A 25,691-nucleotide genomic window follows, 5' to 3' on the forward strand; every position below is an offset into this window, starting at 1 on the left:
GTGGTCAAGCGACTTTGGCTTGGGAGAAGCAAATTACTCAGGATAAAGAAATACTTTGGTGACCTCTAGCGCCATCAGATTGCCGCCTCGCCAACTGAGAACACAGCACAATAGAACAGGTGGTTATAACCAAAACCAAGCGCTACTCAGAGGCAAGGGCCATTTCGAGGGCCTTCAAAGCCGAGTTCCAGATTTCAGTGGTACCAACTGGCCAAGCAGCCTCCACAAGCTTTCCCTAGTTCCCATTCCTGTCCCTCCGGGCCCAGGTGGGCGGGGCTCCATTGACACCTTTCCTGGCTGCGCAGCGGGGAGAAGGCGGTGTCGGGGGCCCGGGCGAGCCAATGGGAGAGGCCCTGGTCACGCGCCGTCGGCAAGCAGACCAATGAGCTTTTGGGGGCGTGACCAGAGCCTCTGGCATCGGGCGATTATAATAACTTGGAATGCGGCTCTTTGGAGCGCGCTCGGCTGCGGCAGTGACTTCGCTGTCCGGGTGCGGGTCATGTGCCAGAGAACCTAGCTGTCCCGCACAGCCAGACGATTGACGCTCCGCTCTCGCTTACCTCTAACCCGCCATGGAGTCGTTGGCTTTCCCTCGGCGCCCGGGCCCGGTTGCCTCTGCCACCGCCACCCTGACGGCGGAGCTCGCCCGGCCACTGGCAGACGGGCTCATCAAGTCTCCCAAGCCCCTGATGAAGAAGCAGGCGGTGAAGCGGCATCACCACAAGCACAACCTGCGGCACCGCTACGAGTTCCTGGAGACCCTAGGTAAAGGTACCTACGGGAAGGTGAAAAAGGCGCGGGAGAGCTCAGGGCGCCTGGTAAGTGCCTCTCGCTGCGCTGGCCGTGTGGGTAGGCGGGAGGGCGGGCATGGGGCTGGGCCGCCCGCGGGGAGTGGAGGATGGATCCAGGGACTAGTGCCTTGCTCGGTGGAGTGGGAAGCATGCAGTCTACTTACGCTGAGGTTTGTAGATGGCTGTCCGTGATTGTAGGGACTAAGTTTGTGGACCTGAGAACCTCAACCACACTAGCCTGCATGTCCTTAGAGAAGATGGGACTTAAGTTAAATTTTGCTTGAAACAGACTGTTCAACAGAGTGGAATTGGGAAGAGGAAGAAGAAGGCAACTGATCTTAGCAGGGGTTTGAGAAGTAGGTGTGTGGTTGAGGTGATCATTGAAGTGTGGAGATTCTCCACTCTGATAGTCTGGAGATCTGCACAGGTTGGGGTTGACACTTAGGCCCTTTCAAGCTCAGCAATTGAGTCAAAATTTAATTATGATGTGTTTTTGATGTTGGGAAATATAACACCAGACTCTGGTGCAAGTTCACAATGTCCCAAGAAGATAGCTTTGTGTTTGTGGCATTTTCAGGAACTCATACTGTTGATTTGGGCTGTGTGTTGGTAGTCATAGTAATTTGTGACCTTGAGCAATTTCCTTTTTCTGTATTCTCAGTTTCCCCTTCTGCAAAAATGGAGAAAACAGGCTGCCTCAAAAACTTGTAGGAAGATTGAATAAGATAACAAATGATAGTTTTTTCCTAATGCATAGGAAAAAATACAGTAAGAACTGATAATTGTATCCAGAAAGGCCAGCCCTGTCAAGATGGCAAATGCGTCCAAAATTAGCTAACAATGGTTCTCAAACTTGAGTTAAGCATGCATGAGAATCAGCTGAAGTGCTTCTTTAAAATACTTATTCTCTGCTTCCATTTCAGGGGAATTTCTCGTGATGCTCTATAATTTGTATTTTAATAAGCCTTTCAGAGAATATGGTTTAGGAATTGTGGTTTGCTGAATTTAGTGGGTGCTGCTTGTGAGTTGTGTGTGTGTATGTGTGGCCATGGTTTGCCTTATTGGCTATGATTGTGTTTGCTTTTGCAGCCAGTAACTGCCTTGAAATTCAAGAAGTCATTTCATTGGTGAAGGAGAATAGATATTGAAGAAAGGGGTGGATTATGGCCCCATCAATAGGTCCAAGTATGTTTTTCCTGTTAACGCCTGGCACAGTCCCTGGTTGCCCGCTGCCAGGTTACAGCTATTGGGCAATCATGTACTTTCTGGCTTTCCTTTTCTTTTTCTATACAGAATGAGGGCCTGGTGAGGCTCCAGGCTTGAGACTGCTGGGCCCAGGCTTTGTCAGGGGCTTAGCTGAAAAACAGTTGCTCGTGGCTTGTGCCCCCTGCCTCTTGTTGGGGGGAAGACTGGGTCTCTGATAGTGGGCAGGTCCAGAAATTGAGAAACTGAGATTGAGATTGAGATCCCATCAGGCTTTGGACTGGAATCACTGTGGGTGTGTGTGTGCGCGAGAGAAAGAGACAGATAGAGACAGACTCACACAGAGAGGAATCTCATTTGATTGCAGAGTAAGATAAACGAGTTTTCAGTTTTCAAACCTCAGTGATTCTAGGCAGGGATTCCAGCTCTTATTGCATCAGCACAGAGAATTCAGAAGAAACTCTTCGGCCTCTTCCCTTTTTCTCTATATGGGGAGCCAAGATCCGAAGCTGGGACCTATTCTGGACCTCCCTGACCCATAGACCACCCAGTACAGATGCTGGGAACTTGCTCAGGATCCCCCTCTTTCTTGGGGAGCAGCTTTCTGCTGTGCTGGTGATTTCTCCATTCTGGAGCATTGCTATCTCCCCCCCACACACACACACTCATCCCTTGCACTTTGTCCTCCCTGAAGAGAGAAGGACCTGATGTCTCAGGATCCTACAGTGGAGGAGAAGGGCATGGAGCTGCCCTAAAACTTTCCCCCCAGATGAACTGAGATTGTTGATGGGGCCTAGATTCCAAGGAAAGCCTGCTGGGTGGTGACTCCCATCCCTAATTTTTCTTTCTAGCACACTTTCTATTTTCAACCTGCCTAGATGGAATTAGTGGGGGGCCAGATGGGATTGTCCAGAGGGAGGGGCAGGTGGGTGGGACTAATGGCTGCTCCAGGAGGGCATCAGAGGAAAAACAAATATTTGCTCTGGATCTTGGACACATTCCTGATATCCAAATGACATTTCCTCCTGTGAGTCTCTTAGCTCCCCTGTCGATTCCTTCCCTTAAAGAGAAAAACATTTGCTGGGGTCTTTGGAATAGTGGAGGCCACCAAAGCCTTTGAGATTATCAATAAGAAGTCATACCCTCCAAAGTTACTGTGAGGAGCACCCAAATGGGTAGCGCTGTGGGATGGTGGTGTTTCTGTCTCCATTATATATTAAATTGCCAAGCAAATCTTCAAAGTGTTTGAAAATTAAGATAATCTGATTCTTTCATTGAAAGATGGGAAAACTAAGGCCCAGAGAGGAAAGTGACTTGTCCTCTGGCTGGTGAGTTGAAGGCCTGCAACAGGCTCTAGGATGGTGTACCCCAGGCCCTAGATGACCCAGTGCTGAGTCTTAGTCTGGAAGTTGGCCTTGAAATGAGCCCAGGCTTGTCTCTGTGCTTTGTCACCCCAGCAGCTAGCTTTTCATGTCTTCCCCAGTGCTCCAGGAAGTGAGTGCTTAGGGTAGAAAGTCACTGGGAACCAACCCCCCTTCCCCTACTTGACTATGTTGAGGGATCTTGGGTGGGGAAGCTATGCTACATTCCTGATTTTTAAACCTCATCCAGGAGGCTGCCTAGCTCAGAGTCAAGGCTATAAGGGTTCATATTGTGGCTACATTGCTTATCAGCTGTGGGACCTCTCTACCTCAGTTTCCTAATCTGTGAAGTGGAATTATAATCCAGCCTCATGGGATTCTAGGATTAAATGAGATTGTATATGTAAAGTGCTTAGCACGGTCTAACACAACACAGTGTGATTGTTCCAGCAAGGCTGGTCCCTACCTTCCCTTTCCTGGAGACCCCTCTATCCTGGGACAGTCCTGCCCCAAGAAAGTTTGTGGATTGTGCTCAGCCCTCCTTGAGACACACCACTGTGTTGTCTGCTTTGTTCAAAGCCGGAGTGTCTCTTGCAGCACCAGCTTCAGAAAAGGACTCTGCCTGGCCAGCTGCCAAAGGTTTGTTCAGCGCGACACTGCCCTCCTAGCTCCTCCTGCACCTGCCTGCTCAGCAGCACGGAGGGAAGCTGCAGGCAACTCTTGTTCTTGGGCCCCAGCCAAACCACATAGGAGGGCTGGGCAGGGAAGCTCCTCGCCCAGGAACCTGGCAGAGTGGGCGAGAAGGTGGCAAGGGAGTAGTGTAGTATGGGGCTTAGGGGAGGTGGCGCAGACTCCCCTCAGATCCCATTCCTGCTCCCTGCCTGATTCTTTTTTTTTTTTTTTTAAGAGAGAGAGAGAATTTTTTTATATATATATTTATTTTTTAGTTATGGGCGGACACAACATCTTTGTTTGTATGTGGTGCTGAGGCTCGAACCCGGGCCGCACGCATGCCAGGTGAGTGCGCTACCTCTTGAGCCACATCCCCAGCCCATCCCTGCCTGATTCTTAGGCCAGGTTCTGCCTGGTACTTGGTTAGGATAGTGAACCACCCCCAGGTCCATCCCCTCTTCTGAGCCTAGACTGGCCTAGCCCAACTTCTCCTCTGCTATCATCCTTCAGTTCCTTGCCCGCCTCTCAGACAGCTGCTACTCTGTGAAAGGCCAACAAGGAATCAAGGATCTTGGTTCCAGTTCCAGGCGATAACTGTGACCAGAAATGCCCAGCTTGTACCTTCTCTCCAGCACCTGGAACAGCATCTCTAAATCATCTCTTCCTCCTCTTCTTCCTCCTCCTCCTCCTCTTCCTTCTCTTCCTCCTCCTCCTCCTTATCTTTCTTCTTCTTTTTTTTTTCCTAAGAACTTTCTACAGTCTTATCCTGAGTACATATTATTCCTGATCTGAGTTCCTGGGAGCGAGGCAATGTTTACCAATTGAGCCCAGCATCATGTCCCCAGGGTACCGGCAAAGGAGCAGGCATGTTTGAATATCTGTAAGTGGAATAGGGGCACTCTCTATCCAGCCTGGCCCACAGCAAGATGTGGGGCATTCCCTTCCTAGAATGGGAGGCAGAGCTGGCCATCTCCAAGGAACTTGTATCTACTGAAGTGTTAGCCATGCAACCCTCCATCTTGGATCCTGATTTTGTCTTGATGCACTAAGGAACTTTGGAAAAGGCAATGCAGCCTTCTGGACTTCACTGTTCTCTTTTTGCAAAACTGGATAAAAAATTTGCCCTGCCACCTTTCTAACATGCGAGGCTGCGGGGGCAAGAAAAGCTCTGGGATGAGATCAGCAGGAACGGTGCTCAGGCAGGTTAATGTGCCACGGCAGGGAGGCCTGCAGCAGTCCTTGGTCGGCTTCTTCCTGGCCTAGTAACGGATGGCCCCTTTCCAAAGCTCTGCTCAAGTGCTAGAATGTGGAAGGGAGCTTCAAGATTCATTCAGATGTGCACACTCATGACAGGCTCCCTTCTTTCTACCTGGAAGGCCCTTGCTGTCCTCTCTAGTCTACCTCCCATGGCCTAGCAAACCTCACCTGTTCCTCACGATCTAAAACAGTTTTCTCCCAGGGGTGGTTTTCCCTGATCCTCCAGGGAAAAGGAAGCTCTCTGCAGTGTTCCTGGAGTCCCCGGCAGGCCGGGACCTCAGCTGCCACATTCATCACACTAGACTGAAGTTAATTTAATTGCCAGTCCTTTCACTGGAGTAGAGACCTTGACACAGGGGTATCGGGGTGAGGATGTCTAATTATTGTCTGACTCCCCAACACCTAGCACAATATACCAAGCACATAGTAGGCATCCAGCAGCTATTTAGAAAATTAATCCTTTATCTGGGCACAGTGGCACACGCCTGTAATCCCAGTGGCTCTGGAGTCTGAAACAGAAAGATGGTGAGTTCAAAGCCAGCCTCAGCAATGGCAAGGTGCTTAGCAACTCAGTGAGAGTTATAAAATAAGGCTGGGGATGTGGCTCAGTGGTTGAGTGCCCCTGAGTTCAATCCCCAGTACCATAATTTAAAAAAAAAAAAAGAAAGAAAATTAATCCTTTCATTTTTTTGTATGACATGACATTAAAACTAGCCAGACCAGTTAACCAGATAATCCAAGTGACTTGCCTTGAGTTGCATAGCTCAGTGGGACAAATAAGAATTAGACACTGGGCTTTTAAAGTCCACTGGTCAGATATTTACATTTACGTTGTCATCATTGGGGCTGGTTTTCCTTCCCCCTCGCAGTATGGTGGCCATGTACTATATTATCTAAACTTGGATGCTTTGGAGAGTAAAGGGGGCAATATTAAGAGTTATACCAGGGTAAACCAGAAATGTCTTGAGGCACGTAGCCTTCTGATCTCTGGGTGATCCAGTTAACAACCTTTCCTTGGCTTCCGTCAGCTTGTTTTTATTCTAGAACATAGTCGACCAACTATCTTGCAGGTGAGAACAAAGGTCCCTAAAAATTAGTTCTCATAACTGAGACTGACTCCAACCAGGCCTGAGAAGAAGAGGAGAAAATCTTATCTGGGCACTGGTCCTATCAGTCAAAGCTCAATCTGGTGACTTAACCAATAAATATTTATTATTATGATTTGGGTTCACTAGTAAATAATTGTTGAATGCTCTCTGTATGCTGAACTCTGTCTAGGTTTGAGCTGGTGCTGTGTCTAATTTATTTTGACAGGCTGACCAGTAGATAGCTGGAGGCCTCTCCTTGGGGAACTGGCCCAGGGCAGTGACATATAGCTCTTCTTATCTGTGTTACTTACATGGGGACTAACGGAGGCCTGATAACATACTTGTTTCCTTCATCCGATCTTCTATGATCTTCTGGGACCTAATGGGGATAACTGGAGGGTCCTCAACCTACTCTCTGAAGCCAGAACCTGAGCTTGGAGGAGGGTGGAACTGTTCATTGAAGATTAATAAATTTAATTTAAAGGGCTGGAAGTATGGCGCAGTGATAGGCACTCGCCTAGCATGGCTCCAATTCCCAGCACCAGGAAAAATAATAATAATTCTGGCCAGGGCGTGCCTGTAATCCCAGCAACTCGGGAGGCTGAGGCAGGAGGATCACTAGTTCAAAGCAGCCTCAGCAATTTAGCGAGGCCCTAAGCAAGTCAGAAAGACCCTGTCTCAAAATAAAATAATAAAAAGGGCTGGGGATGTGGCTCAGTGGTTAAGTGCCCCTGGGTTCAATTCCTAGTACCAAAAAAAAAAAAAAGTGATTTAGAATTCCAGGCTTCCAAAGTTAAAAGAGAAGGATCTCAGAGTTCTACTGTGTAGTAGTTACACAGAAACTCCTTCTAGTACAAAATTCCTTTTTTTTTTAGAATCTCGCTTTTAAGCCTTGTTATCTTTAGAGCTCTGCCCCTAAGCCTAGGATGGTTTATCATACATTTATGTGTATTAACAGTCAAACATCGGAAATGGGCATAGTCTTTGCATATGTGCACATCTTGAGCTCTCAAATATTTTCATCTAGCTAGTGATTTGTGTCTCTATGTGATTGTTTTTACAATCTATTTATATATTTCCGTGGGTTTCTGTTTCTGAAGAGTTCACTGCACTTCACCCATTAACTGATTTTAGACACAAAGACTTAGAAACGTGAACTAGCCCATAAAATCTTTCCTGAAGGGAGAGAAAAGGGGTGTGGAAAGAGAAGTGTGTGGAAATAATGGGTCAAATTCAGGAGAGGTGCCTCCTATCCCCAACCCCCTCCCTGATTTCCAAGCCCAGGGATTTTTCTGTTGGTTCCCTGGGAAGAGGTGGGGGGTTGGAACTAAGGGGGGGCAGCCCTACCCCTGCAGCTGCAGCCTGGGCCTCTCTAGCATCTTGGGGAGGAGGCTCCATGGTGACCATCCATCCCGCCTGCCATTGTCCTCCCTGCACAGGGCAGGGAGGGCCCTTGAGCTGGGCCTCCCCTCTTTCACCCATGCAGCTTCAGGGGAGGAGCGGGGCGGGGGGTACGCCATCCCTGGCCCGTTGCTGGGGTGACCGGGCCATGGGCTTTGTGAGCAACTCCTCTTACTGGATTAGGGCCGTTCCGCATTCTTGTCCAATGGGGGGGACACAGGCCAACAGGACCCACTGTCCCTGTGAGCAGAAGCCATTGTCTGCCACCAGAGCCTGTGAAAGGGTGGATTAGAGGCCCCTCCCCTCCAGCCAGAGTTTCCTTTTCTCTGTCTCCTTTTGAATCTTGAGTGGGGGGGGAACCCTCCTGGGAAATTGAATGAGGAGCTGTTTACCTCAGTCTGCGCCTTCAGATCTCTCCTAACCTGCCATGAAGAGGAAGTCTCTGTATTTATCACTGTGTCCCTGGACTGGACTTGCCAGGAATTGATGGCCCTGGAACACCCCACCCCACCCCACCCCCACCCAGCCCCAGATGGAGCCTCAGAGGACCTGTGGCTTCTGGACAGCTCACTCCATAGAACCAGAGAGGGAAAGCCCCCCCCCCCACACACACACAGCTAAGTTCAACCTGTTTATCTCAGAAAAGAAAACCAAGGCTTGGAAAGGGAGTGGGACCTTCCCACAGGGACAGGAACAGAACCTGGAGAACTCTGGGTCCCCTGGGTCTCTAGGCAGCAGGTCTCACACACACCATGTGCTCTCAGCCAACTTTGCAGTCAGTCACAATGGTGGGGTGGGGGAGCGCATTGTCCAGGAACCTGTGCTGACTGGGATGGTGCAGAGGGAGACACTGACTCCCCCGGCTCTACTCAGATGCATCTTGGCAACTTTCTCATTTCTTCTCACCTCCCTCCACCCTTCCTGAACCACCACACACCAGCCACAGGGGAAAATACCTATATGGTATTTTCACCTTTATGGACAAGATAGAAGTCTTGGAGGACTTTGTCTGGTTGTTTGTTTACTTGTTGCTAGGGAGGGGACATTCTTTACCTAAAGAGACTGGTGTTTGGAGGCTTTTTTCATAGTTTTTTTGTTTTTGTTTTTGTTTTAATGTGGTAAATATATAAAATTTGCCATTTTTTACCATTTTATTTATTTTATTTTTTTGATACTGGGGACTGAACCCAGGGACACTCAAACACTGAGCCACATCCCTAGCCCTTTTTTATTTTTTACCTTGAGACAGGGTCTTGCTAATTTTCTTAGAGTCTCCCCAAGTTTCTGAGGCTGACCTCCAACTTGCGATCCTCTACCACAGCCTCCTGAATGGCTTGGATTACAGGCGTGCACTTTCCATTTAAAATGTACGATTCAATGGCATATTAAGTACATTCACAATATTATAAATCATCATCACTATCCATCTCTAAAACTTTTTCATCATCCCAAACGGAAGCTCTGTACCTATTAAATAATAATTCCCCATTCCACCCTCCACCCCCATGTCCCTGGCAACCTCTGCTCTACTTTGTCTTTATATGTTTGCCTACTCCAAACACCTCGCAGAAGTAGAATCATACACTACTCCTCTATGACTGACTTATTTTACTTAGTGTAATATTCTCAAGGTTCAGCTTGTGTTTTCATTGCATTCCTTTTTATGGCTGAATAGTATTCATTATATATACCACATTTTGCTTATCCATTCATCTACTGATGGACATTTGGGTTGTTTCTACCTTTTGCTATGGATTGGCTGTTTATAGCAAGTTAAAGTGCTGGGGCAGACAGGGATTAACTTGGAGTCAGATGGCCAATAGTCTTACCCTAGTTTGTGCTAGGTAGTGACCGTTTGACTTTAAGCAAGTCATTTAGCTTCTCTGTGTTCCAGTTTCCTCCCCTGTGAGTGGGAAGGACAATGCTTTCTAGACGTATTTCCCAGGGTAGTTGTGGGGGCCAATTCATTTTCTAATACGATGAAAAATTATTTGGTGTTTCCTGTATGCCAGGCACAGTTCTTGGCATCAGTGATCCAATGGTGAGCAAGAGTCCCTATCTGGGTTCAGTGTAGTGAATTTGCTCTGTAAATCATAAAGCACCAGATTTAGAGATGCAGATTTTGACCTTCCTTGTTCACCTGTAGTCTGAATAAGGAGACCATTGATCTATGCTCCTTCCTGCTGCATGGACCCGAATCTGCTTACACCACACCCAGATAAGGACCTTTTCTAGAGAAGGTACTGTCCAGTCTCTCTGCCACCTACCCTGCTCCAAGGTGGCGTGGCTTCCCTGGATATACCCTGAGGCCTGTGTAACAGCTGCAGGCAGACCCCCAGGGCCACTAGAGCATCCTCAGGGATGCCTCTACCTGCTGGACCTTTCTCTTCAATCTCCTGCCTTCACTGTTCCCAGGTGGCCATCAAGTCAATCCGGAAAGACAAAATTAAAGATGAGCAAGATCTGATGCACATACGCCGGGAGATTGAGATCATGTCATCCCTCAACCACCCCCACATCATCGCCATCCATGAAGGTATAGTACAGGGCACTTGGAGCTGGGAGTCGGGTGTGTGTGAGTGTGTGTGTGTGTGTGTGTGTGTGTGTGTGTGTATAGGAGGAGTCAGAACTGATGATGCAAAGAAGTAAAAACGGTATGGGCTCTAGAGCCAGGCAAAAGCTGGATTTGAAACCCAGATGTATGATTTAGGGCAATTCATTTCGCCTAGTGTCTGGGCCTCAGTTCCTCCCTATAAGATGGGATATTCCATCTGCATTATAGAGTGTAAAGATCCAACTGGATAATGTTAGCAAGTGCTCTGCTCTTGAGAGGTACTCAAGGAATTGCAGGTCTGTCGGTGTTGCTATAAGGTTCTCCCTGCTTGAACACTACCTACCCAGCCCAGCCAGATCCTTAGCAATCTGGGGGAGGCTGAAACACACCTAGACCTGCACCTGTCCAGGAGCGTGGGTGCTGTTCTTCAGGTGTCTCAAGAGCCAAGCCTCCTAGAGTCTGACCTGTGCTGCTGAATCACCCCTGCCACGGGGCTGGCTCCTACCTTTCCTTGTCTCTCTCAGCCTCCTCTCCTCTGACATCAGTGCTGCCCTCCTCCCTGTGACCCAGACAACAAAGTGACCAAGAAAAGAGGAAAGAGGGGGAGCACCCTCCCACACATGCCTGTCTGCTTCGAGCCTTTATGTAATATCAGTTAGATGGGAAACCAGGGGTAACAGCAGCAGCAGGTGGGAGGAAAGGGAGCCCATGTTCCGCCCTCTGTCTGAAGATTCCTGGTGGGAAAAAATAGAGAAGTCTCCATTCTCAGGTTCATAGGAAGACATGGGACTGGGGCCTGAGCCTGTTCCATGAAGAGCCCGGGCAAGTGATAGAGAGGGCTAATTGTATCTTGGTGTACTTCCCCAAGGGAAGAGTGGGCAGACTACAAAGCATTGGTTAAGCTAGACTGAGCTTGGTGATTGGGCACTGTGTGTGTGTGTGTGTGTGTAAGCACACGTGCATGTGTGTTCTCCCCACTATCCATATCTCCAGCTGCATCTGGGAACTAAGCTCTGAAGCTCAGGGTGTGGCCTCTCCTGCATCTGCAGATGCAGCAGACACAAGGGCATCGCAGTTGCTGAGTGACAGAAGGGCTCCTCCAGATTCCGATTCATCCCCACCCGGCTTCAGGCTTCAGGGTTGGAAGGAAGCTCCAGTTTGGGAACCTGACCTCTAACCTAGCTACTCTCCAAAATGTGCTCTGACTTAGCTTTTTTTTTTTTTTTTTTGGTACCAGGAGTTGAACCCAGAGGCATTTAACCACTAAGCCACATCCCCAGACCTTTTTAATTTGTATTTCGAGGTAGGATCTTGCTAAGTTGCCTAGGGCCTCACTAAGTTGCTGAGGCTGGCTTGGAACTCATGATCCTCCTGCCTCAGCCTCCCGAGCTGCTGGGATGACAGGCCCACACCACCATGCCCAGCTTCTGGCTGGCTCTTGATCTCTGATTTCATGGCACAAAGCTTACACCTGCCAGGATAAGGAAAACCCCAGGAGTACAGTCCCAGCCAGGTACCTTCTAGGAAGCTGAGCCACCATGTTCCCCTGGAAAAAAGCATAGTCTTCCTGGCCTTGTATCCAGTGGCCTGGGAGCTGGGATTCCTTAGGAGAAGCCTCGTCCCTCAGCTCCTTCTCAGAGGCTAGACAGCAATAATCGTTCTGGGTCTGGCCACGCAAGCCAAACTCATAAGACCCATTTGACACAAAGATGCAATGTCAACCTTACGTCCATGTGTGGTGGTGCCTGTGTGAAATCCAGCTACTCAGGAGGATCAGGCAGGAGGATCTCAAGCTTGAGGCTCAGCAACCTAGCAAGACCCTGTCTCAAAATAAAAAATGAAAAAGACTGGGTATATGGCTCAGAAATAGAGAACCTCAGGGTTTAGTCACCTGTCTTTAAAATAAAAAATAAAAAAAGATGCCAGGACAAGGCCCAATTGATGGCAAGATGATTCCTGCTATATATACATGGAGATGGGCCAGCTGGGGTAGGCTGACTGCCAGGAGGCCAGCCAGTCAATTAATTACCACATATTTATTGATTGCTTCTCTGTATGAGGCATTATGCATGAAAGCCTGGCCTGAATATTCTGGATGAGAAGTCAAAGGTGGTGGGAGGGATGAATGTCTTCATTCTCCACCATATTGTATAGTTTCATACACTTTCATCCCTCTTCTGATCCTCAACGTGGCATTGTTATTGGCATTATTTTTCAAATTTATGCATGAGGGGCTGGTGATATAACTCTGTGGTAGAGCACTTACCCTGCATGCACAGGGTCCTGGTTTCAGTCCCCATCACTGCAAAAATAAAATAAAATAAAATTTAAAAATTAAAATTAGGCACGAGGAGGGCTGGGGTTGTGGCTCAGCGGTAGAGTGCCTGTAGGCATGAGGCCCTGGGTTCGATCCCCAGCACCACATTAAACAAATAAAACAAAACAACAACCTAAAAACAAAACAAAACAACAAAATTATGCATGAGGACGCTGAGTATAAATATAATAAGAGTAGGTACCATTTCTGTAGTACATGCTTTGGTGTTGGACTCTCAGCCAGCCGGGTTAGTCAGACTTGGAGAGTCAGTGATATTTATGTTTCTTGGTCCTGTGAGATCACCATTATTATCCCACTTTTCATATGAGGAAACTGAGGAACAATGGTTGGTTGACTTGTCTAAGATCACCCATCCAACTGCATTCTTATTGAAGAATCCAGAAGAGCTTTGACCAAAGTCACAAGGTAGAAAATATCAGATTTGGAGCCAATAAACTTGGCCTTTCATTCTCATCCAGCAAGGGCTCTGCCTTCCTAGGGGGCTTTTCAGAATCCTCAAAAGCCTGAACTTAGGGTAAGACCCTTTCCCTTCTTCACTTGCTGTACCAGGAAGACGCTGAGTGCTTCAAAGGCCTTTCCCTGCCTTTACCCGCAGCCCTGGGCCCCCATCAGCAGATACCCTAAAAGAAGGCCCCATCTGGTTCAGGGCCTTCAGGGAGGGATTGTGGCCCCTGGTGGGACGCAGTGCACTCTGGGAGGGCCTGACATCTCCACCTTGCTCTGCCCAGTATTTGAGAACAGCAGCAAGATCGTGATTGTCATGGAATACGCCAGCCGAGGTGACCTGTATGACTACATTAGTGAGCGGCAGCGGCTGACTGAGCGGGACGCCCGGCATTTCTTCCGGCAGATTGTGTCTGCCGTGCACTACTGCCACCAGGTGAGCGCCACCTACCCTGACCATGCCCCAAAGGGGTGGTCCCTGGGCCTCTGGATCTGGACAGACCAGAGAGATTTCCATGGCATGTCCAGGATCACATGGGTTTAACAGCAGGGACTCTGGACTCTCAGATGAGGGAATGTTGGTGTCTGGCTTTGAGTCCTCTTGGTCAGAGATGGATGGAAGGGTCAGTGATATCTTGTACCATATGGCAATCAAAAGGAACACCCCGCCTACCCCATGCTTGGCTTCCTTTGTGTTTACTGTGCATTCCAGATTAGGCCCCTGTCCCTTTCCCTTCCTTGGTGACCTTGCCCTAACTCAGCTCTTTCCTCCTTCAGAATGGGATCGTCCACCGGGATCTCAAGCTGGAGAATATTCTGTTAGATGCCAATGGAAATATCAAGGTGAGCCTCACTTCTTGTTTCCACACAATTCAACCTGCAATTAGCTAGCTCTTTGGCACCTTTCCCCGTCAACCAAGCACCTCAGCGCCAACTTCCTGTTTCCAGCAGCTGCTAGATCTCTATGCCAAAGTAGTTAAATTTAGATGAGTCAGGAGAAGTTCATATTGATAGGATAAACTCAGACCTCAGGACTGGAAAGGGGAGACTGAGGCAGGGAGACCAGCCCAATAGGCTCCAGGGAGAGTGACCTCTGCAGTACTTCCTGATCCAGGGCTTAGTCTCCTCCAGGAGTTCCTGACCTGTGCCCTGAAGTGCCCTGGTGCTGAGTCCATTCCCCTTAACCAGCCAATTCCTGGAGAAGGTGGGGCTTTCTTTGATGCTGACCAGAGGGAGGGAAGCCAGAGGCAGTAAGTTCACATAATCTGGACAGGCACGTACTTTCCTATCTGTACCAATAATATGCCTCGTTATGGGCTTCACCTGGTAACTGTTTGATAAGAGGCCAATAAAACCATAAACAAAGGAGCCAGGGTTTCATAAACAGGCCCTCTCCACCCTGGGCACACATGACCCTCTGATGGGGTGAAGAGTTAGGAACAGCAGGGCATTGACCTCTGCCCCTAGTTGATGTTATCTGGGAGAGGGTCTCTAAAGAGTGAGAGGAAGAGTCTGGGTCCTCTCCAGCCTCCAGGTTGGTTGGCTTAGGAAGTCCTACAAGAAGATTCTTTCTCCTGGAATAATACCACAGCTCTGATCTTTGCTCTACTCTTACCATTGACCTCTAGTTATCTTGAGCTGACCTCAGATTCCTGCCCAGGTATGGGCAGAGAGGCCAGCCCTTGATGGGAAGGGCAACTCAGGTCTTCCGTGATCAATTGGTAAGGGGCCTTGCTTGCCTCGGAGGGCTCTTCAATGGCTTAAGAAGCTGGGCCTCCCTCTCCATCTGGCTGACCCTCCTTATAGTCAGTAAGTGCTCATTGAGCATCATGAGGGTCTCACTTGTACTAGGAGCCACAGGTAAAGATAAGGAGATCAGCATGGGGGTCTTCCATCTGACTTGGTAGGAGAACGGATGAACAAGGTTTACAGGGAGCCATTGGAAACTGGAGCTTCCTAGGGGAGGATCCGAGGCCACGGAAGCCTTCCCCGGAGAGGGGTCCAGAATCAGGAGGATGCCCAGGCAGAAGAGGGCATCCCTGACGTGGAACACAGCCCAAGCAAAGCCTGGGCATCCTCCTGATGGGGAACACTGAGTGTCCTAGAGCCCCACATACCTCTGCCTAGGTGCTCTTTATGGACACAGATGCTCAGGGCCTGAGCTGTGTTGACTGTGCCCAGTGTGAGGCAAGAATCAAGGGACCCTTTCCTTCTGCTGTGGCCTGGGTTTCCTCAGGGCCTGGACAGATGCCAGCTGAGAGCTGCAGAGCAACATAGGCCTTGGCATGACCCATGTCCAATGTTTGACCTAACCCTGCAGATCGCTGACTTTGGCCTGTCCAACCTCTACCACCAAGGCAAGTTCCTGCAGACATTCTGTGGGAGCCCCCTCTATGCCTCACCTGAGATCGTCAACGGGAAGCCCTACATGGGCCCAGAGGTAAGTGACGCCTCCTCCGCCCACCCTCCTGTCATTTACACTGACTTTCCATCCTGTGGGATAGATGGGCTAGTGTTCTAGTTCTGTGCCCCCTCACCTTCCTCGTTTCTGTTACTTTGTTACCTTCTGGCACCCAATCCAGCCTCCCTGGAGTGACCTGGTGCCCCACCCTGACCCAGAAGGGATGGTCTACCACTGCTCCCAAGAGTGGTGATTGACACCACTCTCCCTATGAGCCTCAGCCCCTTCTTCAGCATCCTCCCTATCCCCCCAGGTCCAAGAGAGGTCATCCTCAGGTCATCCAAGTTCTCTAGTATGTACCCTTTTCCTCTCTGGTACTGGGAGTGAGGTTCATGGTCCTCTGGCCAGTGGCATGCCTACATCCTTGCTGATTTCCCCCTCTCTCAGGTGGACAGCTGGTCCCTGGGTGTCCTCCTCTACATCCTGGTGCATGGCACCATGCCCTTTGATGGGCAGGATCACAAGACACTGGTGAAGCAGATCAGCAACGGGGCCTATCGGGAGCCGCCTCAGCCCTCTGGTGAGTGAGAGCCATAGGTGTTCTAACGAAGGCTCGGGTGGGCATCACCCAGTCCTGAGGCAGGGATTAAACATCGGCACTGATGTAAAGAGGCCCAACATCCATCATGACCCATGGTAGATTCCGGTGACCTGCGTTGTCTCTCTGCAGTGTCTAAGGCCTCTGAGGAAGGGAGGGATAGTTTTTCCTTCCTTGTTGAATGATTGATCATAACTTGGGAAGTCCTTCCTCAGGTCCAACTTCAATCCTCTTTGCTACAGTTGTCTCATATCTTGTTGCTTTTGTCCTCATCTTCAGAAATCTGTCCTTGTGCATAAGGTGTTGAGGCAGGAAGAAGTATCTGAGAGCCCTAGCTTACCCTTGAGCACAGTCCTTAAGCTCAGACAGTTGAATTTCAGTGGAAAGAAGAAAAAGACACACTAACACAAACAAGGGCTGGCAAGGGGTCATAGGGGAGAGGCAACAGGCAGAACCCATCCGGGGAAGCTGGCCCAGGGAGCATCATGGCCTAGGATGTGTATGGGGTCCTCGGTGGGAATGTGCGGATCTGGCCTAGGTATAAGCCATGTCTGAGCACCAATGGGGGCAAGCAGAGGGGGGCTGTGGGGTGGCTATCTCAGCTGCCAAACCCAAACCTCTTGTCTTTTATCCCTCAGATGCCTGCGGCCTGATCCGGTGGCTTTTAATGGTGAACCCTCTCCGCCGAGCTACCCTGGAGGATGTGGTCAGTCACTGGTGGGTCAACTGGGGCTATGCCACCCGTGTGGGGGAGCAGGAGGCACTGCGTGAAGGTGGGCACACAAGCAGCGACTCCACCCGGGCCTCCATGGCTGACTGGCTCCGCCGATCCTCCCGCCCCTTCCTGGAGAATGGGGCCAAGGTGTGCAGCTTCTTCAAGCAGCACGCGCCTGGCGGCAGTGCCACACCAAGCCTGGAGCGCCAGCATTCACTCAAGAAGTCCCGCAAGGAGAATGACATGGCCCAGTCTCTCCAGGGGGACCCTGCCGATGACACTTCCCCTCGCCCTGGCAAGAGCAACCTCAAGCTGCCCAAGGGCATTCTCAAGAAGAAGGCGTCAGCCTCAGAGGGGGCCAGGGAGGACCCTCAGGAGTTCAGCTCAGTGGCGGATGGCCCAGAGCACGTGGCGCCCCTGCTCCCCAGGAGGGGCATCCTCAAGAAGCCTCGGCAGCGTGAGTCTGGCTACTACTCCTCCCCAGAGCCCAGTGAGTCTGGAGAGCTCTTGGATGCAGGTGATGTGTTCATGAGTGGGGACCCCGTGGAGCAAAAGTCCTCTGAAGCCTCAGGGCTGCTCCTCCGTCGCAAGGGCATCCTCAAACTCAACGGCAAGTTCTCCCGCACGGCCTCAGAACTTAAGCCCCCCACTGCCTTTGGCTCTCTGGATGAACTGGCTGCCCCTCCACCGCCAGCCCGGGCCAGCTGCCCCTTGGGTGCTGTGAGTGAAGACAGCATCCTGTCCTCTGAGTCTTTTGACCAACTAGACCTGCCTGATCGACTCCCCGAGCCCCTGCTGCGGGGATGTGTGTCTGTGGACAACCTCATGGGACTTGAGCAGCCTCGCTCAGAGGGGCCTGGCAGCTGCCTGAGGCGCTGGCGGCAGGACTCCTTGGGTGATAGCTGCTTTTCCCTGTCAGACTGCCAGGAGGTGACACAGACCTACCCACAGTCACTGGGGGTCTGCTCAAAGCTCAGCTGAGGGGCAGTGTGCATTGCCCCAGCCCGGGCAGTCGCTAAGATACAGCTGGCTGCACCCTGAGCAGGGAGCGCCTTCTCCCTGCCTCCCAGGGCCAGCACCCCAGCTCAGAAGACTGAGGTGGTTGGGAGGACTAGATGGGAGAAGTGGGCACTGGAATGCATCAAGAGTTCATTGTCTTCTGCCCCATGATCCTGGAAAATAATAGCAGGGGAAGAGTAGAGAAGCATAGAGGGAAGGACTGAGACGGAGTCTGGGTTACCTGCATCTTGTGCCCATGATGGGGCTGCAGAGACCTGGAAAGAGTCCTTCAACAGCTTCTGTCCTCTTCGTTGCCATGAGGAAGCTTGAGGTGTGGTGCCTTTCACCTGTCAAGGTGGGGATGGACCATCCTCACACAAGTTTGAATCCCCATCGACCTCTGGGGCTAGAATGTGGTACCTCTAAAGTACCTGGAGCATCCTGGGAGTGATCTGGAATAACCCTCCCTTATTTATCTAGGAGTAAGAGAACACAGCCTCTGTTTCCTAAATGGTTCCTCAAAGGTTCTCTTCCCTTTTCCATCCTCCAAACCTGGCCTGAGCCTCCCAGAGTCGCTGCTATGAATCTTAAAAGACTTGAAAAGGCTCAGGCCACTGCTTAACTTCATCTCAAGGGGCCCAGACTCCTCTGGACCCCACCTGAGACCTCACAGACTGGAACTCCTGCCTCCAAGCTGCTCTGGAAGTCTAGGTTATGGATACCTCTGTTTCTCTGAACTTTCGGGACCTAGAATGTCCTTATTTATTTTTCTGTTCTCAACTCTGTTGTATTTTTTTTTTTAAGTGAATTTTGCTTTTTACAATAATGTGAATGCCATGTTCTGGGGAAATCCATCATGCCATCTAAACTTCCGGTACTGAGAGGTGTGTTTGCAATGATGCCCCACAGATCAGGGGAGGGGGTCCTTTGATACACCCACATGTTCTGTTGCTTGCACTGTCTGGAGATGAGTCCCTTCACTCCACACCCCATGCTGTCTCCCCTCCTCTGTGGCCAGAAAAAAACACTCCATTAAAACCAAGATGATGAATGGAAAACAGCCCCTGTTGTTCTTTTTGGGGACATGGTGGTGAGGAACAGGTCTCCCAGCCTTCTCTTAATACAAATACTCCCTGGGTTGCGAGGGGTGGGACATAGAGAAACTGCTTGATCCAAAGAGAACCAAAGGGCTGGGGGTGTGACTCAGTGTCCCAGGACTTGCCTTGGCATGCACACAAGATCCTCAGCACCACAAAATAATGATAATAATAAACAGAATAGCTGGGTGTGGTGACACACATGCCTATAATCCCAGCAGCTCAGGAGGCTAAGGCAGGAGGATCAAGAGTTCAAAGCCAACCTCAGCAAAAGCAAGGCACTAAGCAACTCAGTGAGAGCCTGTCTCTAAATAAAGTACAAAATAGGGCTGGGGATGTGGCTCTGTGGTCCAGTGCCCCTGAGTTCAATCTCTGGTACAAAAAAAAAAAAAAAAAAAAAAAAAAAAAAAAAAAAACCAAAAAACAAATAACTCCCAGGCTTTAAGCTTCCCAAATCTCTGGTACTTCTGCACCAGCAGCTCTGGCCCCACTCTATTAACAAAGTGGGAAAGCCCTGGGCTGGAACTCCCAGAGTGCTCTTCCCACCTGCAGTTCTAAAGGAAGAACTGGTCTGCAGATTACCCAGCCCCCCACCCACCCACCCTCTCTCCGCCTTCTCCATCTGCTTGACACCCTGCCCCCTGCTGCTTCAAGACACCACCACACACTCTTATTTTCTCTCCTTCCAAAGAAATCCCCTTTCCTCCAGTGCAGGGCAGCTTCTCCTCCCTCCGCCCCCACCCCAGACTCCTGGAGGAAGTAAAGAATGCCTGGAATGTCCACCCCCCACAGGCCGGCCCCCCCTACCCCCTGCAGAGCATTCCCTGCACGCCTGCTCCATTGAGAAACTCCCGGGCTCTAAGAACTGGGGATGAAAGGGAGGATGGGGACAAAGGGCAGGCTGGCTGCTGGCTGGCTCTGGCTCTAAGCTGGCCCCCTTCCCTGACCTGTTTGGGTATTCACAGCCCCCAAATATCCCCAGTTCTGGCCAGTTCCAGCTCCCGGGTCCACCCCCACCTGTCCCTGGCAGGAGCTGCTGTCTGGTGCAGACTCTCTGAGCTTCATTCTCTATACCTGGAAGGCTGGGAAGGTCACTGAGTCTGGGAAGAGAGAGCAGGCAAGGATGGATGGGGTCAAGACACAAACAAGAAATTGCTTGCGTGACGGCTGGGCTATTTAGCTGTGAAATCTCTAGAGGTCCATCCTACTGAGTACTGGAACTCTGGGCTAGGCTGGCTAGGCTCTGGGTAAACACTGAAAAATACAGGGGTGGATCTTTACCCTGAAGAAGCATAGCTGTTCTGCGGTGGTGTTAGCAGTGTGCATTTATTTACTCCACTCAAGCTGTGCTGTGCACCAAGCTCTGTGGAAGACAGGTGCCTGCTGCCTCGCTAGTGCAACAATTAAAGACCTCAGCCTGGAGGAGGTTGCAGACTGGAGGGCAAGGTAGCACAATAAGTTAAACTCAGTGAGGAACTGTCCAGATTATGCTGAAGTGGAGTTCAGTTGAGGGAAAGAAGAATTGCATCTTGGGATATAATAGGGGCTACTGTATATTAAATGCTTACATATCAGGCATATTATCTGTGTGGCCTCATTTCATGTACACGTAGCCTTGTTGCAGTCTTCTCGGTGTGCTACAATTTTTATCATTCTCTGTTTATGGAAGAAACGGAGACTTAAAAGCATTCAATAAGTTGCCTAGCTAGCAAGTGGGAAAACCAGATCTCAAGCTCAGATCTGTGAGATGCCAAGTCTGTGGGTAGAGAGGCTCATCAGAACAGGACTGGATTTGGAGAATTGAGTAAAAGTAGTGAATGGAAAAATATTTATTGAGCATCTATTACATGCCAAGCTCTTTGCCAGGAATAAGGAAAGTAGCAATTCCCTCTACTGGAAACGCCCTCCACTGGTCTCCACAAGCCCAGAGAAGGAGCTAGGAAAGGAGGGGGGGGGGGACAGGGAGAAGCTAAAGAGGGAGGGCAGGAAGAAAAGAAGAAGTCACAGAGCAGGGAGGGCCTATACCTGGTGGTAAACCATGTTTTGGGATGAAGGGGATGGAGAAGACACAGCCCTGAAAAATCCTTTCCATCAGCACTGTCTCAGCAGGTGGGAGATTGGGAGTCTGGGGGATAGAAAGGCCAGGCAAAGGTGTTTGGTCCCAAGATCTTGGTCTGTTTGCTTAACCTCCTGGAAGCCAGGGCAGGGCTGCAGGGTAGGTGGGATGAGTGGGGTACCTGTGGGAGAAGCCTGGTGGCTAGGGAGAATCTGGGTGGGAAAGGAGTATCTCTCTGATCTCCACTCCAAAGAGGCCTAGATTTGGGGGCCTGGGTCCCATCTGCAAGGCCCTTTCCCTCACCTGCCAGGATACTTCATACCAAAAACATTCCAGAAAGCAGGCTCAGCTCACAATGACGCTGGGCCCCCAGGGGAGAAGGCCCGGACTGCGGGAATATTTAGTGCCACATCAGCGCTTCGGGAATGTGAAAAACCCAGACAACCAAGGGGGAGGGCAACTTTGCGAGATAGGAGAGGCCTTCGGAACTCTCCCTGTTCTCAGCCCTTTGCAGAGGCAAGACCAAACTGTCCTTGAGTGGAAACCCCCTCACTAGGGAGTGTCCAGGCTTCTCCGGGTGGAAGGAGTGAACTCAGCCCGCTGGGTTTCTAAAGCAGAAGTAGGTGGAAGGTGGGAACCAGAACACAGATGACAGGGGTGGATTTCTGGAAAAGGGTACAGGCCCTGGCTTGGAGCAAAACCAATGCAGAGGCCTCTGGGACTCAGGATTCTGCTTGATAAGCAATCGTCTACATACAGTGTTCATTCGTTCATTCCCTAGCTATTTATTTGCTGAGGGCTTGCAGCATAGTATCCAAACTCTAGAGATATGTTTGGGAACAAAACTGACAAAAATCTCTACTTTCACTGGGCTTCCGTTCCAGTGGAAGAAAATAAAACAATAAGTATACTAAAGAAGCCGAGCCCAGGGGCACACGCCTGTAATCCCAGCGGCTCAGGAGGCTGAAGCAGGAGGATCTTGAGTTCAAAGCTAGCCTCAGCAATTTAGGGAGACAGTAAGCAACTCAGTGAGCCCTATCTCTAATAAAAAACAAAATAGGGCTGGGAATGTGGCTCAGTAGTCTAGTGTCCCTGAGTTCAATCCCTGGTACCCAATAAATAAATAAATACTAAAGAAATAAAGTGGTAGTGCACGGCTTTAATCCCAGCTACCCAGGAGGCTGAGGCAGGAGGATGGCAAGTTCGAGGCCAGCTTGGGTAACTTAGTGAGACTCTTTCTCAAAATGAAAAGTAAGGGTCTGGGTTGTAGCTCAGTGGTAGAGCGCTTGCCTAGCATGTGTGAGGAGGCACTGGGTTCGATTCTCAGCATCACATATAAATAAACAAAATAAAAGTGGGGACAATGAAAAAAAATTTTTTAAATAAAAAATAAAATGGGCTGAGATTAAAAAATAAAAAGCTTACTAGTATAGTACTTGCCTATCATTCATGAAGCCTGGAGCTCAATCCCTAGTGCTATAATATGAGACAAGAAAAAGCAAAAATGAAGTAAATTAAATAGTATATTAAAAGGTCCTAAGTGTTGGGAAAAATACTAAAGAATAGGGTGGGGCATAAGGATGAAGGGGACAGGGAAAAATATTTCTAGCAAAGGTGACTATCTTGGGGGAACAGTGTGTCAGGTGGAGGAACAGCCATTGTGAAGGTCTTAAGGCAAGAGCAGGTTAGGCAAGTTCTAGAACAACCAGTGAGGCTGCAGCAGAGTAAATGAGCGAGGAACAGGAGATGGAGTCAGGAGAGGTAACTGGGTTGAGAAAAATAGATTGTGTGGGTTTTTGTGAGCCATTATAGAACCATGGCTTTTATTCTGAGTGAAATGGGGTGCCACTGGTAAATTTTGATCAACGCATGTGATCTTAGATTTTTTTAAAAAAAATCTGCCCTAACTACTTGTTGGGGACAGAGTGGGAGGCTCACAGTTGGAAGCAAGGAGACCCAGTAGGAGGCCAATTCTGGAACAGGTGGTGGGGCTTGGACTAGAGTCCTAGCCATAAAGAAATTATTATTCACATTTGGGAACATATCTTGAAGTGGGGATCCAACAAACAGGCTTTCCTGATAGGTTGGATGTGGGCTGTGAAAGACACAGAGGAAGCAAGAACAGCTCCGTGGTCTTTGGCCTGAAGAACTTGAAGGATGGCGCTTGCATTTGCTGGGGAGGAGGCAGCTTGCAGGTTGAGGTGTAGGGTAAACCCCTGGGCCTTGGAGACAGTGAGACCTCCCAGAGCAGATAAGTGGTAGAAGGAGACTGGAGTCTAAGAAAACATTTGGGTAGAGATAGAGATCTGGGAGTCTTGCCAGAAGGAGTTTCTGGTTTGGGCAGAAAGTTCGACTAGTTGATCTCTGGTGTCCCTTCCTGCTTTTTAAGATCCTGGAATTGCTTTGAACAGGAGAGCCTTTTTTTTTTTTTTTTTTTCCAAAGCTGATGGGTCGCTCAGAAAAGCTTGTCTGATATGATGATGGGGGAGGTGGGCGGTCCTAGCCCGGGGAGGCATATTTTACTAGGTTGGGACCTGCTTCCTTCTCCTGATAAAGTTCAAGGGGCTTTCTTTTTAAGGATAGGAAGAGATAGTTGGGGGGGGGGGGGATGATCCCTCATACAATCTACCTTTCCTGAGGCTCAATATCCCTAACTCTACTTGAAGGGATTCCCCTCCAGCTCTGAAATTCTATGGTTACGTACCTTCAGAGGCATTTGCAGATTTCATAAGAACGTTAGAAATGTCACCCTTGATCCAGAGCTCTGCCACTGATATTGGCCCCCTGCAGAGTGGTCCTGGGTTGCCTTATATGGCAGAGCCCCAGGCTGGGGGAGGCATTCCCAGTTATCTTCCAGTTTCAGAATACACACACACACACACACACACACACACACACACACACACACACACAGGCTTCAGGTCCCTGGGGAGGCTGAGCTGAGCGCAGCATGACTGTCTGGGAATCTGCATTTCCACAAGTGTGGCATGTGACTCTGATCACAGCAAAGCCAGGGAAATCATTGAAGGTGAGGGCCCTTAACAAGCTGCTGCCTCTGGAGGAATTTGACACCCACCCCAGGGCCTGCAACCTCTCTCTGGGACACTGACCTTTCTCTCTGTCCCCATTCCGGCTCCTTTTCACTCTGAAACCCTCCCCTCACCAATCTCCTGGCAAAATAATTCCCTAACCTCTTCACAGTCTCTTCCCTTCTGACACCAGCCAGCCTCCAGCCACCTTCCTGAGCTAGTCCCACCTTTTCAGATTCTCCCTGTCCCCTTTCCAGGGGTATTTTTTTAGGGCCAGTTGGGAGCATGAGTCATCCTAGCTGGGGGAGGGGGATTCAAGTCCATAAATGGGCAAAAACTCAAAGTTTGGTTTCGATCTTTAGGAAAGGCCCCATCTCTGCCCTCTACTCTTCTCTCCCAAAGGAATTCCCCCTGAGAAGAGGAAGGAGTCTGGAGTTGGCTTTGACGGGATGGGATTCTAGAAATAGCTGAGCTTTTTAGGAGGCCCGTTGTCTGACTCAGCTTCTCTGATAAACAGACTCTGCCGGCCAGGATTTTCCCAGCCCCAGAGGCTAAGCCCCTTCTTCCTGGCGGAAGTGTTCAGCTATGCCTTCCTAGTTGAGGGCCCAGCCAGCACCCCTCCTCCTCCCCTCCCTTTCCACAGGATCAGAGCTCCAGACCACACTGACCTGGGCTCTGGACTGCCGGGTGCTCAGCTATTGCACAGAACTGTCCATATGACCTCCCTAAAGCCAGGAAAAGGGTGCAATGACCTTTCAAAGCTCTCTGGCTGGATTCTGAAAGTCCCTCTGGGCCTGGCCTGCACAGTGTCAAGCTGGCCTCCCTGGCAATCACCCATCACCACCTCCTTTGTTGTATCCATCACCAGGTCACACTGGGCAGCAGGCCAGCCTCTGCTAGGAATCCCCTCTCTGCTAAGGGACTCCTGGCTTGCTTTTCCTCCCAGCCTCATGCCCAGTCCTCCCTGAATAGAAAAGCCATTGGACAGGCCAGGTGGTGGCTGGGGAAAGTTGGCTGACCCTCTACAGGGCCTCACATGGTGGCTGGGCTCATCTTGACACCTATTCTCCATTAACAGTGTAACCCTTGCCGGGCACGTCTGTAATCCCAGCAGCTCCAGAGGCTGAGGCAGGGGGATCGCCAGTTCAAAGCCAGCCTCAGCAACAGAGAGGCGCGAAGCAACTCAGTAAGACCCTGCCTCAAAATACAAAATAGGGCTGGGAATGTGGCTCTGTGGTTGAGTGTCCCTGAGTTCAATCCCTGGTACCAAAAAAAAAAAAAAAAAAAAGAAAGAACATTAGCCTTACTAAGCTGATCAGAACCCTTGCTCACAAACCATACTAGAAGGCTACAAATCTTGAGGAGATTAATGGATTCTATCAAGATGCCAGTTCATTGATTTATAATAAAAAACCTAACTGCCACCAAACCAACCATATACTTAGGGTTGCTGATAAACCCAGCAACTGGGGACTGCTGATGGGCACATTCCCTGCCAGTAACAATTTCACAGAGAGGTGCCCAAGTTCAGGCGGAATGTAACCTGGACAGTATAGAAGCTCCATGAGGAGAGCTCACCAGTGGCTTTCATGGTGGTACAGCCTCTGGGCCAGGAACCCTGGGTGGTCACATGCAGAACACCTTTCTCCACTCCAGCTCTGAAAATACCCCACACACTTTTTTTTTC

At 49.9% G+C, this 25,691-nt stretch overlaps 1 protein-coding gene across 1 annotated transcript; it reads left to right on the forward strand.

The window, feature by feature from the left end:
- The first annotated feature begins 252 nt into the window (after positions 1–252).
- Positions 253–18,865, forward strand: NUAK2 (NUAK family kinase 2). Its single transcript, XM_081297850.1, has 7 exons — positions 253–818; positions 10,189–10,309; positions 13,394–13,545; positions 13,887–13,952; positions 15,430–15,549; positions 15,958–16,090; positions 16,747–18,865. Exons 1-7 carry the CDS (start codon positions 573–575, stop codon positions 17,802–17,804), a joined length of 1,896 nt encoding a protein of 631 aa, XP_081153976.1. The 5' UTR covers positions 253–572; the 3' UTR covers positions 17,805–18,865.
- The last annotated feature ends 6,826 nt before the right edge of the window (positions 18,866–25,691 follow it).

Source organism: Spermophilus citellus (genome assembly GCF_964194105.1).
Source record: "Spermophilus citellus genome assembly, chromosome: 6".
Lineage (NCBI taxonomy): Eukaryota > Metazoa > Chordata > Mammalia > Rodentia > Sciuridae > Spermophilus > Spermophilus citellus.

Excerpts from the sequence above, each read along its gene's own strand:
- NUAK2 (XM_081297850.1), top strand. The coding sequence starts at position 573 with ATGGAGTCGTTGGCTTTCCCTCGGCGCCCGGGCCCGGTTGCCTCTGCC. Across the intron at positions 10,310-13,393 it reads CATCATCGCCATCCATGAAG|TATTTGAGAACAGCAGCAAG; the intron begins GTATAGTACAGG and ends TGCTCTGCCCAG. Across the intron at positions 15,550-15,957 it reads AGCCCTACATGGGCCCAGAG|GTGGACAGCTGGTCCCTGGG; the intron begins GTAAGTGACGCC and ends CCCCTCTCTCAG.